This window comes from Zonotrichia albicollis, chromosome 5 (genome assembly GCF_047830755.1).
Source record: "Zonotrichia albicollis isolate bZonAlb1 chromosome 5, bZonAlb1.hap1, whole genome shotgun sequence".
Lineage (NCBI taxonomy): Eukaryota > Metazoa > Chordata > Aves > Passeriformes > Passerellidae > Zonotrichia > Zonotrichia albicollis.
Genome location: NC_133823.1, coordinates 71,131,802 through 71,146,221, shown reverse-complemented (window position 1 = coordinate 71,146,221; position 14,420 = coordinate 71,131,802). Strand labels below are relative to the sequence as shown.

Below are 14,420 nucleotides of genomic sequence, written 5' to 3'. Positions count from 1 at the left end.
CTGGAACCACATTTAACTGCCTGGAACATTTAGTTGCTGTGGTGCTTACCAAAATGTAAGCATACATACCAAAATGTGTAGATACTCTCTGCTGAAACTGTGGCTGTCTAAAAAACTTTGAGACAGGATTTATTTTGCTTATCTGGGAGGCAGAACTGGATAATTTTCTAATATGTTTGTTATTCCCAGAGCTTGATTTGCGTGCTATTTTTGATAGACCATTACAATTTCTCTGCTGATTAGCCAATTTGTCTTATAATGGTGCAGTCTGCTCTATGCTCCTGACTTCTGAGGGAGCCCCAGAATAAAAAGGCCAGGTAGAACATTGGGTTCACCCAAATCTTTTTGAATTACTGTTGATGCAATTTTCAAAAGGTTTTTGAAATTGCACAGGCTTCTTCTTGAGTATCCACTGAGGGGAAAATCAGCATACTCATACTTCCTACTCACAGGTTTGCAGCTGATAACGTTTCAACCATGTTATGTACTTTTAGGTTCTGAAAGAGATGTGTTTATCTTTTATTTCAGCATTGCAGTCCAGATGGTCCAGACTGTCCTACAGCTTTCTTGGAGAGACTGTGTTTCGAGATGAAGAAAGGGTTTAGAGAAACAATGCTTCAGCTTGTATTGTCTCCAGTGAATCTGTTTCTGAATGACAATTATCAGGTAGTCAGTCAGTGTTTGTGTGGCCGCATTGTGGAAGTTGTGTTGATGTTAAATTTGAATTACTTTTTGGTAGAAATTTTCTTGTTGTCCAAAGGTTTTATTAAGGCTTGTAAGGCGTAAGAAAAATCCGATGGGTATTTTGTAAAAATCTTTATTTTTTGTCCAGATTTTTTTTTTTTTGTTGTCAGTAAAATAAACAGGATGAAATGAAGCTGGTGTTGCCTCCTTGTCCTTGCAGCGGCCTGCAGTGGACGAGGTGCTCCGGGAGGGCCACATCAGCCTGTCGGGCCTGCAGCTCCGTGCCCACGCCATGTTTTCTGCAGAAGGGCTGCCCCTGGGAAGTGATACTTTGGAATATGCCTGGCTGATAGATGTGCAGGCTGGGAGCCTCACAGCCAAAGTGACAGCACCACAGGTACCATCCAGAAACCCATCTGAAGGACTGAAGTATCACCCTTCTTCCTTCTACAACAGGCACAGCGTGGATTTCTGGAAGGCGTGTGATCTGTGCCTCACTTTATAACTGTAAAATCTAATAATTTCTGTAAAGAGACAGGAGATGCCAAATGAGCCATTGTCAGAGTGATGTTTTAAAGCAGGAGGCAAATGAGATGATTTATGGGAGTGGGGTATGGACAGGCCTCAGGAGTAGCTGCTCATTGCATAAATTGTGCTCCTTGGTCCCACTGGAACATAATTTCTTTCCCAGTATTGCACTTTGTAGGGTCAGTCTTAGCGCTAACCCCTTTTAATTTTGCCATTTATGTTACATTTGTCTTTCCACCTAGGTGAGTGACTCCAAGTTTACAACAGGCAGATCATTCTGATTTATTTCTGCTGTGGTCTGCCAGATCTTTAAAAGAGGGCTGCTTTGCCAGTGTATTCTGAGGCACAAGAAAAGCCCATACTTTCTATTTAGTAGTTACTATTTGCTTTAATTATTTTTAAACTTTTAAGACGCTTCTACATCTTCTTGTTCCTCTAAGAATTGGTGTTTTCTAGGATTAAGCACATATTTAATTGGGAGACTTCTGCAGCAAATAAAATAAGGCATACAAGCAAGTTTAGTAACTCTAAAGAATAGATGTTTTCTTGCTGCATATACAGACATTTGTGGTGGTACTTCCCAAAATGCTGCCACTGATTTAGATCATCTGAATCCTTTAGAAATCCTTTTGCTCCACTGCTCTATGGTTCAAAACTGAGCTTCGTTGATTCAAAGTACTCCAAGGGTAAAGAACATTTCTTAAGGCCTTACGCAGCTGAAGGATTTTCTTGCTTTATGAAGCCATTCTCAGTTGTATGCAATGGTATTTTTTTTAGTTGTCAGCTCTTGAATTTGCTGTTTCAGGTTCATTGGCTTTTTTCCTTCCATAGTGTGATGCATTGCAGGAATTTCTGAAGGGACTACACTGAACGGAGGAGGAGAGATTTTGTGCAGGAGAGTCATGGTTAGATTAAATTCCATTCAAATTACTGCTGATTTTAAGTGCCCTTTCCCTTGGCAAGCCAAAGAAAACCCATTTCCCTCTCATAAGAGACAGACAGTCATGAATCATTTCCTTTATGAGAGAGCTAACTATATAAAAGACTTAAATCAACAATAGGCTAATTACTGCGTCTAGCAAGAATCAGCAGTGTTTTGTTGAGCCAGTTTTCTCCTGTGCTATCTAAATGTAACTTTGTTGCTTTTATAGGAGCAAATCTGACTTTTAAATTATGCATGGTAACGAAGTACCTTGAGCTATTCTGTGTGAGAAAGTTGGGGGAGCTTTGTCTTTACAATCAAGTTCTCAGCTGACTGCAAGAGCAAAAGCTGCTGCCTTTTATTGAGAAATAATTTCAGAAATTGCTTAGTGTCACCATGGTTTTCCATGAGAAAGCACAGACTTGCATGTTGTGGTGCACACAAGAATAAAAATCAGCCCTGAGTATCAGGAAGGTGCTGAAGCCTTCTGCTCACATCCCAGCCCTTGGGGCTGTTCTCTCACACCACAAATCCATTTGGTGTGGGTGCTGATGGATGCTGTTGTTTGCTTGCAGCTTGCCTGCCTGCTGGAATGGGGGCAGACCTTTGTGTTCCACGTGGTGTGCCGGGAGTTTGAGCTGGAGAGGCCCAAATCCGTCATCCTGTGCCAGCACGGCATCGACCGCCGCTTCTGTGACCCCAAGGTACCCTGTCATCCAGCCCTGCTGCTCTCTGGGCCTGCACCCGTTCTGTGGAACACTTCTCTGAGCCACCCAGAGCATAAATAAAAGGCTCAGCCCAAATGAAGCTCCTAATAGATCTTTATATGGTTTTTTCCCCTTGATTCTTTTCCCTTTTCCTTCAGACCAACTCTGTGCCTGGGCCATGCCCGACGTCAGATGACTTGAAGTACACCATGACACGCTTGGCCATGGATGGAGCAGATCTCTATGTGGTAGAACATGGCTGTGCCACCAATATCAAGGTAAAAATTGTTCTCTTGACAGCAGTTCAATACTTTGCTAATAGACATACTTGTGTTTTTTGATAGAATATCTACCTGCATTGATGGCTTGCTTGCATGCAATGGATTAAACAGAATTTGTAAAACTTTAAGTGATAAAAAGTCATCATGGACTGAGCCAGGAGTAGATCAATTTGGCTTCTATTTAATTATGCCATGGCATTATTAATTAATTAATGCCTTGGCAAATGTAAGGAGGGAGTATGTGTCTCCCAAAATAAAACGTAAGCTGTGGGTTTGGTGTAAATTAATTTCAAACACCCTGGGCAATATAAATCTCAGTGTTTGTACCTGAGAGTTGATAAGAACTTTTGCTGTGAATTAATAATTCAGCAAATGGAAGTGATTGATATGGATCATGTACAAGTCTGTCATCATATTTCAAAAGTCCCCTATCTTCTTGGTGATTACTCATGAACAGCTCCTCACAGCACAGCCAACAAACTCCATCTCTTTTCACCCAGCTCACCCACACTTTTGTAGCACTCATCTTCTTATTGGGCACAGCTGTGGCCTGTTAAGGGCAGGGCTGCTCCTGATCTTTGATCAGTTCAGCTGCAACTCCTCAGAGGTGTGAGATTGCCTTCTGCACTGTTTTCTTACATTCTGTCCCTCCATTCAGTGCTGGATAACAACAGCAAAGAAGAAAACTGCCATGCTGACACAACTGAGTAGTAATTGTGCTGTTAGTTAATAAATGCAGTTTTAAATGGTAGACTTAAAAGTCAAAGTTTTGCCACAGCTTCACATTGTGAGCAAGAATCTGACTAAAGGGCACTGGTAATTATTTTAAACATTTTCTTAATGACGTGGTATCTCATCACTTGAATGGCTTGCTGCCCTGTGGCAGTAAAAAACATGCTTGAGCCTCCAAATTCTTTAGAATCCAATATTAAAAAGTACCATCATAAATATTAACAGTGTCTGTAGGCATAAATATGAATGGCAGTATTTTCAAAGGCAGCTTAATAACCTGAACCACTCTAGAAAATTATATCCTGAATGTGTTTCATTCAAATAAAAAAAAAAAGAAATTTCCTTTATAATCTGTGACAGAGATGAGGAACAATAATTTAATATTAACCCTGTGGGTAGCTCTTCTATGGCTGGGTTATCTTTCAGCTTTTCTTGGTTTAGATTTGGCAAACTCCATCTGAAATTTCAGGTGCTTCATGGTGACACATTGGAGAGGACTCAGGCTATGTAGGAAGTCTGATCCAATGTCTTCAGATTCTATGAAGTTTGAGGACTAAGCAAGTTTGAGTGATTCAAACTTTTTGGGTTTTAGGTGACAGTGAAGAAGTTAATCATTTAAGTTTTTTGAAGTTTCATGACAAATGATTTCTGTTTTGTTTACAAAAGGATGCTTCTATGTAATTTTTTTTTTTTGTTAGGTAAAAAGTGTCTGAGATTAATTTCTAAGCTTGCTTTCTTTTGTGTGTGTGCTGACTTGCAAATAGTACTGCTTCTCCAGAGAGATTTTTACTGAGATCTTTTTGGGCTGTAGTTTGGGATGGATGTGTTAACTGGTTTAAGGCCACTTTTCCTTTGTCTCACTGACAAATAGTCAGCGTTGCTGTTGAAATCCTGTTTCAGATGGGCGCCATCCGCATTGCAAACTGCAACCTGCACAACCAGTCTGTGGGGGAAGGCGTCAGCGCCGCCATCCAGGACCTGCAGCTCAGGCAGTTCGTGGAGCAGGTGAACAACTGCAGGACTGGCCTGCAGCCAATACTGAGGAGGGCATACTGGCTGGAAGCTGGCTCTGTCAACCTGGGCCTCATCACTGCTGACATTGCTCTGGCTGCAGATCACCCTTCCAAGCACGAGGTGCAGAGGCATTTCTTGGAAACGCACGATAACCGCACCAAGAGGTGAGCCCCGTGCTCCAGGGAGGTGCATTTGAGGGGGATATTTGTTCATCTTGCTTTCACTGAGCTTCAGCGTGGTCATGGTTTTGTTTTGCTTTCTGCTGCTCTTCTTCCTTTTGTAGGTTGTGGTTTTTGTGGCCTGATGATAATTTGAGAAATAAGAGAAGCAAGAACAAGTGTGGCTGTCTCGGTGGTTGTCGGTTCTTCGGTGGAACCTTAACGGGACTGGATTTCTTCAAACTTGAGGAGCTGACGCCTTCAAGCAGCTCTGCTTTCTCAAGCACAAGTGCAGAATCTGATATGTTTTATGGGCAGTCTTTATTGCAGCCAGGAGAATGGATCATCACCAAAGAGATTCCTAAAATTTTAGATGGTGAGAATGCGCTGTACTGTGTTTTTACTCTATTTTGCCCAAAAGTATGATTCCTTAACGTTTTGCTGTTTGTAGTGTTTATGAATCTGATTAATAAAGTACAAATGCTTGTGTTTTTGTGGCTTGACCCCTTCTAAGAGCAGGCAGAGCTTGAGCAAGCTTTCCTATGCTGGATTTTTATATTACCATGCACCTCCATGCTGAGTAAAAAAGAGATTTTTGGCTTGTTCTACTTATATAGAAAGCAGCCAACTGAGACAATCTGATGTTTAGCTGACATGATTTTATTAATTTTTGTCAGGAGAACATGCTAATATGTGCATGCATTTCAAAATTAGGGCTTTTATTTAATAATGATTTTTATTTCAGTAGGCAGGGAAGAGTCCACTGCAGCTGTGCCATGAGATAAACTTTTTCTCTTCCTTCCTTGATCCTAGGTAAAGCAAACGGTGTCAAAAGGAAAGATTGGGACTGCAGATCTGTGGGGATAGAAGTGGAAAGGAAAGCACAGCACCTGAGCCTCCAAGTGCCGCTGCGCTCCCACAGCTCCTCCTCCTCTTCAGAGGAAACCAGCAGCTCCAGTGCTGCCCTGCCCTTGCTTGCAGGGGAGAAGGACAGCCCCTCATCCACCGCTGAGGATCACCTGGCACAGAAGGAGTTCCTGCCCAGTGCAAAAAGGGAAGATGCTCATGGGAGGTGAGTAGTCTTCTCCGAGCAGACATCTCATTTGACTCTTAGGTCTTAGAGCATTCAAGAAATTTAAGATATAAGATGTGGGAACCCAGAACAACCCTCTGACACTCCAGAATGGCCAGGACCCCTGCCAGGGGACTCAGAAGCTCTGGCACAGAGCCCAAAACCCCTATGGTTTTGATTATGACCCGTGGAGCAAATTGCTAACTTTATATGAAGATCAGCAAGCCAAAACACTTTAGGTAGCACAACAGTGAAGTTATCACAGGTGGAAAAGCAGATTTTGGGGTTTCTGGTATGGGGGTTCAGGAGGCAAGATGGAGGGATGTCCAGCCTTTCTCCTCTTCTTGGCCTCCATCTTCTGCTGTGATGTTGGCACTTACAGATGGGTTTAGAGTAGAAGCTCATTGTGTAACGTAGGTGACAGGTATTGGGAAGTAATTGTAAACACTGTATATATAATTTTTAGTATAAAGACATAACACTGCCCCAGGGGCAGGCAGAGTGCCTGGAACTGTCCTGCTGGATGGACCTCAGCAGGGCAGGAGAAAATTTTTTATAGATAAGGAACAATAAACAACCTTGAGACAGAGAACTGAAAAGCCCTGACTCCTTCTTCAACTGCTTGGGCTGGGAAAAGAGACTTTTAACATCTCTTGGGGTCACAGTGACCCAAAAGACCCCATGGGTAAGAAATTTGATTTAGCTATTTTTCAAGTGTTAAAGGTGCTGCTGAAATATTTCCTAGTTTGAATGATGGTTTGGGCCCCTAATAGAGGATGGTTACCTGAGCAAGTAGAAAATCCAGCATGTTACCAGTGCTTGTTAAATGTTTGGTTTTACCTCCTGTGTATGTGTGGAGATCTCTAGCTTATCAGAGTGACCCTGAGAAAAGTTGGAAAGTCTCTTTTCCCAGCCCAGTGCTTGAAGGAGGAGTCAGAGCTCTTCATTTCTGGGTCTCAAGGTTGTTTATTGTTCCTTATCTATAAAGTTTTTCTCCTGCCCTGCCGAGATCCATCCAGCAGGACAGTTCCAGGCACTCTGCCTGCCCCTGGGGTGGTGTTATGTCTTTACACTAAAAACTATATATACAGTGTTTACAATTACTTTCCAATACCTGTCACCTATGTTAGACAGTGAACCAATCTGTAAGTGCCAACATCACAGCAGAAGATGAAGGCCAAGAAGGAGGAGAAAGGCTGGACACACCCAGTTCCCTCCATCTTGGCTCCTGAACCCCCATATCAAAAACCCCAAAATCTACTTTTCCACCCCGTGATAACTTCACTGTTGTTCTACCTAAACTGTTGTGGCTTGCTGATCTTCATATAAGGTTGGTAATTTGCTCCACGGGTCATAATCAAAACCACAGGTGTCTTGGGCTCTGTGCCAGAGCTTCTGAGATCCCTGGCAGGGGTCCTGGCTGTCCTGGACAGCCAGAGGGATGTCCTGGGTCCTGACATGTATGTGGACAAGTGGCAGAGTTTGGTATGTAACCAGCATTAGGAAAATAATGGCTGTGCTAATACAGAGCCACGGAATCGCCGATGCATTTGACAGCTGCTGCAGTGCAGGAAGAGAAGCATTAGTACAGCAATAACCGAGTGCTGTGTGTGTTCGTGTTCCCAGTGTCACGGTGGAGGCTGCAGAGGGCCGGCCTGCATCCCCTGGCCCCCAGGAGCGGCCCGTGGGCCAGTCCCCCATGAGGTCCCCGCTGAAGCGCCAGGCGTCCGTGTGCTCGGCGCGCCTGGGCAGCACCAAGAGCCTGACGGCCGCCTTCTACGGGGACAAGCAGCCCGTGCCCGCGGGCGTGCAGTTCAGCAGCGACGTGTCCCGCAGCGACGAGAACGTCCTGGACTCCCCCAAGCAGAGGAGGAGCTTTGGCTCCTTCCCCTACACGCCCTCAGCAGATTCCAACTCCTTCCACCAGTACCGCTCCATGGATTCCAGCATGTCCATGGCCGATAGCGAGGCTTATTTTTCAGCTGCCGAAGAGTTTGAGCCGATAAGCAGCGATGAAGGTCCAGGAACCTATCCAGGGAGGAAGAAGAGGAAAAAGCAAGCTCAGAAAGCTGAATACAGTAGGGGGTCTATTTATCACAGCGTGGAAGGGCCCTTAACAAGCACAATCCACAGAGAAATCAGTCAGGATATGAAAACGTTGCCAATTAAGACTCATCCTTCCCAGGCTTCGTTTGTTTCAGCTCTGGGAGGAGACGATGAGCACGTTGACAACATGTACATCCTGGACTCTGAGAAGACTGTGGAACGGGAGCAAATCACTTCCCAGCAGCCTGTAATGGCGTGTTACCAAAATTACCTGACACAGTTCCAGGTGATCAACTGGTCAGTAAAGCACCCAACCAACAAAAGAACTTCCAAATCCTCATTGCATCGCCCTTTGGACCTTGACACGCCAACCAGTGAAGAAAGTTCCTCGTCCTTTGAGCAACTCTCTGTCCCAACTTTTAAGGTATGGAAGATGGAGGAGTAGAGAAAGGAGTAAGAATTCAAAATAACTTAAAATGGCTTAGTACCAGTTGTGTGAATAAGATACAGAAAACTTGAAATTGCTTTGCTTTTAGTTAAAGAATACCTTGAATTTTTAACTTGAGATCATGGGGCTGTGTGGCTGGAAGGTTGTGGACAAAAACAGGAGTTGGAGTTCTGTGGTTCTGAATTATCATTTTTGCACTTAAAATGCTGTCTGTTGAATGATATGCAGCTGGAGGACATTTATGTGAGTTTTGTTTAAAACACATTATGCAGAACTACAGTAGCAGTACATTTAATACTGATAAAGTATACTTCAGGCTCTCAGTGCTTTATTTCAAAATTAAATTGCAACTCAGATTTAGGAAATGAGGTTTTTTTTAAGTGACCTGAGCATACATGCTTAAGGAAGGAGATGAACTGAAATATATGAAAAATAATGGAAATTACTTGGTATAAAAGAGGTGATTGAGTTCTGCAACTGAACTTGTTATCATTTTGCAGAAAAGGTTTGTGTTGATGCAAGCCTTATGTAGATTAGTATTTGAAGGGTTTTTTAAAAGCAATAAATCAATGTTTATATAAAAGCAGTGTAATCTGATTTTTCAAGGAATTTAAAAGCAAACCTAGGAGTTCCAGTATCCTATATTGGAGAATCTAAGTGTTCTTTTAACAAAAATAGTTTTAAGGGGAATTTTTCAAAATCCCTTGGTTGGGGTTTTTTATCATATATGGAAGGAATGTAATAAACTTCTTTGCACTTGTACCTTAGATTGTTAAACAGGGTCTCACAGCTAATTCACTGCTGGACAGAGGCATGCAGCTCACAGGATCAACATCTAAGTAAGTTGAACACATAATCTATGCTATATTATTAGCATATTTTTAAAGAGTAGGATTTTTATTATACCCTGTGAAGTATTTTGGCTCCTGCTAGCCCTTTGAAAATTTTGATTTGCAGCAGTAGGTTTCAGTACCAGATCTATTCCAGAACAGATCATTCTATTATGAAATATTTGGGTTTGGTCAAACAGAAAGTACACAGTGCAAGCATTAAATTATTTCCCATGTACATTTTCAAGAGTATGAATGGTGATTTTGTTTAGATGAATTTGGAGGTGCTAATTCAAGTGTCCATTTCATTGCCAGAAGCTTAACTTGAATCTAGGGGGGGATTGTATTTTTGTGCTTTCTAAGATATACAGCAGAAGAAACCTGCTGTTATGTGGATTTCAGTAAGAGTTCAAATGACACCAGAACACTTTTGTTTGTTTTTGCAAAGCCTGGTCACTGATGTATGTTTGCCTTCCCTAGCACCCCTTATACTCCCTTGGATAAGAAGTCTGCAGAGAACACAGATGATGAAACAATAACAGAGGAATGGACGTTGGATCACCCGGTCTTCCAGACACGCACCACGGCCATCGTGGAAGTGAAAGGAACTGTAGATGTAGTTCTGACTCCTCTTGTAGCAGAGGCACTGGATAGGTAATTTTATTTTGATGGCACTAAAAGTTGTCTAAAATCACAGCTGTTCTGTTCAGCAAAGGCTTAGGTAAAAGGATTGAGCAGCCTGGCTGATGGAACAGCAGGGCCTGGTGCCTGCCGGATGTAATTCTGCATTTCCTATGAGGTGCCTGCAGCAATGGGAAGTGCCCTTTGTGTTTGTCAGTGCTTGTTTTTCCTCTGTAGTGTCCATTGCACGTGGCTGATGGTGGAACTGGGAGTTTCCATGGTCTCTTGTGGCTCTTTTCCCCTCCCAGGTACATCGAGGCCATGGTGCACTGTGCCAGCTCCCGGCACCCGGCAGCAATCGTGGATGACCTGCACTGCAAGGTCCTGAGGGATGCTGTGCAGAACAGCAAGACCAGCTTCTCAGAAAATGTGAGGGAAAAACAAGGAAATCTTCATGGATTTGAGAGAATGCTCACTTCTCTATCTTACATACAAAATATTTAAACTGAATTTAGTGTTTTGAGATATAAAGCTAAAATGATAGCTGTATTAATTTGGAATGCATACTTACATGCATTTTCATAATCAGCTCTTACATATTGTCTTTCACTGCCCAGGAATCTTTTACAGGATTCGACTTTTTATGTTTTGGATGGTCTACAGTAATTTACATCAGATGAAATCACACATTCTGTTCTTTGAAATTACTATAGCTGGTGCTCTTAAGTATTACATTCATCTCAGTGAGATGTTACTTATTATTTTGTAGTAGTTAGGGAGAGCTTTGAAAGTGCCTGTGGGTTTTTTCTTTTGAAGTTCATCTGAGACCTTAAAAAATTAATTTAACTTAAATAGAATTGTATGGTAGTTCTACAGAATTAGGTGTTCTTTCTCTCTATGGTAATGACCATATTTATATTTTATGGTTTCTTAGACTTCACAGTGTAGTGGACACTAATAACTTGTTTCATTGTAAGTTGTCTGATATACCTTACATGTGTAGAATTCCAACTTCCAGCTGAAGTCTGGTTGTTCAAGTTTGCTGCAGAATGGCACTGCTGCCCTTATGGTTTTAGACCTACTGTACCTCTAAGTGCTGCAGCCTTTAATCTGGAAATCACGGTAAATTGCCTAAGATAAAGTCAGAGTCTCTTTCTGCTTCAATGCTATTAAAATATCCTGTTTCTCCTGAGCTCAGCAGCTCTTGAGTTTGTGCTAATAAATTATTTTTCTCCCCTCTTCAAGTTGTCTTCAAAGCAAGACATCAGAGGAACAAAAATAGACACCACCACAACAGGAACAACAAACCAGGGACCAGCACAGACCAATCTCTCACTTAAGCAAGATAATGTGACAATTAAAGGTCTTCAGGCCAATGTTACAGTTCCAAAGGTAACAATTTTTTTTAAAGCTTATCAGTGAAGAAGTGCCTCACAAAGTTCTTTTTATTTTGAATCCCTGTTTGTTCCCCAAAAGCTGAAGTGTGAAGCTAAGCATTTGTGCTGGAGAACTAAAGTTTTGAATTTTGGAACTGCTTCATTTTTTGATGGTAGACATGCAGTAGTTAAATATCAACCACCATAGAGGTAACTGGCTGCCATGTCTTTAAATTATCTTCTGGATGTCATGGTTTTATTTTTGTTTTTACTGAAAGTATAAGACAAGGTTCTATCAGAAACGAGTGATTGATGTAACATGCTTTTCTAAATGTCTGTACTGTGTTGGAATTCTGTGTGCAGGTGAACCTGTGTTTGCTACAAGCATCTGTGGATGAATCCCCAGGAGTTTCTTCCAGCAAAACCGTGACTCACGTTTCCCTGGTAGCTCTGTGTTTTGATAGAATTGCTACTCAAGTTCGTATGAACAGGTAAGAACAGTGCATGGTGCTGTCTGTCATAAACTTCAGACATGTTTATTTCATTGGTTTGGTTTATCTTGGTTTGCTTAATTGCTTTTTCCTCCCTGATATTGTCAAGGGGTGTAGTTGAGGAGACTTCGAACAATGCAGAAGCTGGGAGGAATTCTGTCACGTTTGATCGTTACATCCAAACCAGCAAAATGCAGCCCCAGTCCTCTGGCTCACTGAGATCCAACTCTGGAGCAGAAAAAGGAAAAGAAATTGCTGCTAAATTGAACATCCATCGTGTTCATGGACAACTTAGAGGTCTTGATACAACAGGTATTGAACAATATTAAAAATGTGGAAATGTCAGTGTTAATAGAAGCAAGTAGTTACAGTTGGTGTTCACGTTGCAGTTTGGTTGTAGGTGTTTTGTTAACATGGATGAAAAGCTACTTGCACCCAGAACTTTTGCAGATACTTGAAAAAGAAGTTTGGGATGAATTATTATTCCACTAAGTGCTAGATTTAAACTTAGGCTAACTAAAAGGTGTCAAGGCAGACTTGTGAGCAGTTTGTGTGGCAGATGTGTTACCCTGTAAATATTGACCTGCACTGCTGGAATTTGAGGCCTGAGCTCCCTTCCTCCGGCCAATCTCTTTTCAGCTACCATTTTTGTCATCTTTTGTTGGGAATGAATTAGACTTCTTTGCTTTCTTAGTGCATTCTAACACATTCAGTAATTGCCTGTTGTGCCAGAAATTTCAGCATGACAACATGTAGATTTTGAACTGTAACAACTCTAAAGCTGAAAATGAGATCTATCCCATTGACTTCCTTGTTGTTTGTGTTAAGGAAATGCCTTCAAGAAGCTCAGAGTTAAATTTTGCTCCAGCTCCTGATCCTGGAAAAACAAACCAGGAAAAGGTGACCAAATGTAGAGGCTGTTTTTGTTAAACTGCTTCAAGTTTGATGGAATCTACGCCAGTTTTGATTCTGTTCCATAAGGATCAGGAGTCTTCAGACATGAGGAAGTACTCTGTAAAACCAGGATGATGAAACAATACACAATAAATAAATAAATAAACAACAGAAAATCCCATTGCTGTGCAAAGATGAGTGAGCAAATAAAATTGGAGGAAAACAAAACCAGAGAGCACTGGAATGGTTACCTCCCTTTTTACTTAGTTATGGATGCAATCTTAGCAGTAGTGTCCTGTGTCAGATATGCCACAGACATTCAAGGGGGCCAGTTTTGGAGTTCTAACCAAGAAAAGTCATCATCTTCTGTTTAAAGGGTTTGAGAAGAGCCTTTCTAAGGATCTTAGCATCTCATGTTTACTTCAGACATGGGTGCACTTAAAAATTAGAGGCATGGAGTAAGGATTTGAAGGGGGATCATGTGTCTCAGTGTAGTTCTTTGCCTGAGGTATTTGATATTTAGGTATAAAGTGATTTAAAATACTGCTCGGTCCTTGGTTTTTGGGTTTTTTTTCAAATTTAAAAATTATCCTGCCCATATTAACAGACCAGGAGCAAGGCTTTTTTGCCCTCTTTTTATGCTTCTTTTTCTTGCTCGTGTTTCAAGTTTAAACTTTTTCTTTCTTTTTTTTCCTCCCCTCCTGTTTGAGGAATACTAAAGGGAAAGCTCCCACAAAACATTCTAAACTTCAGAGAGCTTTTGGAAATTGTAAAGCTTTTCCATTTTGGAGCAAAATATTAAATATTTATTTATCTTATTTATTTTCACAGATATTGGAACTTGTGCAATAACAGCCATTCCTTTTGGGAAATCAAAAGTTCTTTTTACTTTGGAAGAGTTGGATGAGTTCACTTTTGTGGATGAAACAGATCAGCAAGCTGTTCCAGATGTAGCTCGAATTGGTCCTAGTCAAGAGAAGTGGGGTTGGATAATGTTTGAGTGTGGAATTGAAAATTTAACTATAAAAGGTAAAGCTTTTCAAGGCTGTGTATTGTTTATTTTTTTTTTAATGAGATTAGTGACAGTTCTGTTGATAGGTCTTCTGGCTTAGCAATTATTTGATTAGAAATTGTTAAATCTGAGTGATGCTGAATACTACATCTCTGTGGTAAACAAATTTCATAGGTTATACAATAAAGACATTTTTAGTTGTAAGTACCACTAATAATAGTATAGGAAATAATTTCATGTAAACTGGTTTCATCAGTTTCTGAACTTAAGGTTGAAATCAATGCTTTCACTCATCACTCAAATCCTCACCTTAGCCACAGGAAATGCATTATAGAGCCAGAGTAGCCAGAGTTTTGCTGTGGGAGGGGAAAGCTAGTTACAAAAAGTAAAAAAACCCCACCTAGTATATGTGTATTTTCTATCATCAGGGTTACCTTTTTTCAGAAAATAACATTTACCAAGTCTTTATGTGAGTACTCTTCATCTGCTTGTGGTAGAAGCTCGAAAGGATCAGAAGCTCAAAATTGTAGTGATAAGTTGTTGAGTAAAACGGTAATGCATCTTGTTTAGCTGAAATCCTGTGTATTTCTCTGCTTAAACACAG

General features: G+C 41.3%; 1 protein-coding gene across 11 annotated transcripts in view; it reads left to right on the top strand.

The window, feature by feature from the left end:
* Nucleotides 1–14,420, top strand: part of BLTP1 (bridge-like lipid transfer protein family member 1) — an 86,766-nt gene that overhangs the window by 31,862 nt on the left and 40,484 nt on the right. For all 11 annotated transcript variants that reach the window (XM_074542027.1, XM_074542029.1, XM_074542030.1 and 8 more), the window contains exons 21-35: nucleotides 529–666; nucleotides 905–1,081; nucleotides 2,710–2,838; nucleotides 3,000–3,119; nucleotides 4,755–5,032; nucleotides 5,152–5,402; nucleotides 5,840–6,098; nucleotides 7,725–8,568; nucleotides 9,361–9,431; nucleotides 9,903–10,076; nucleotides 10,352–10,472; nucleotides 11,289–11,435; nucleotides 11,783–11,910; nucleotides 12,020–12,222; nucleotides 13,636–13,833. In XM_074542027.1, coding sequence (XP_074398128.1) covers nucleotides 529–666; nucleotides 905–1,081; nucleotides 2,710–2,838; nucleotides 3,000–3,119; nucleotides 4,755–5,032; nucleotides 5,152–5,402; nucleotides 5,840–6,098; nucleotides 7,725–8,568; nucleotides 9,361–9,431; nucleotides 9,903–10,076; nucleotides 10,352–10,472; nucleotides 11,289–11,435; nucleotides 11,783–11,910; nucleotides 12,020–12,222; nucleotides 13,636–13,833 — 3,238 coding nt within the window. The remainder of the gene's footprint in view (nucleotides 1–528; nucleotides 667–904; nucleotides 1,082–2,709; nucleotides 2,839–2,999; nucleotides 3,120–4,754; nucleotides 5,033–5,151; nucleotides 5,403–5,839; nucleotides 6,099–7,724; nucleotides 8,569–9,360; nucleotides 9,432–9,902; nucleotides 10,077–10,351; nucleotides 10,473–11,288; nucleotides 11,436–11,782; nucleotides 11,911–12,019; nucleotides 12,223–13,635; nucleotides 13,834–14,420) is intronic.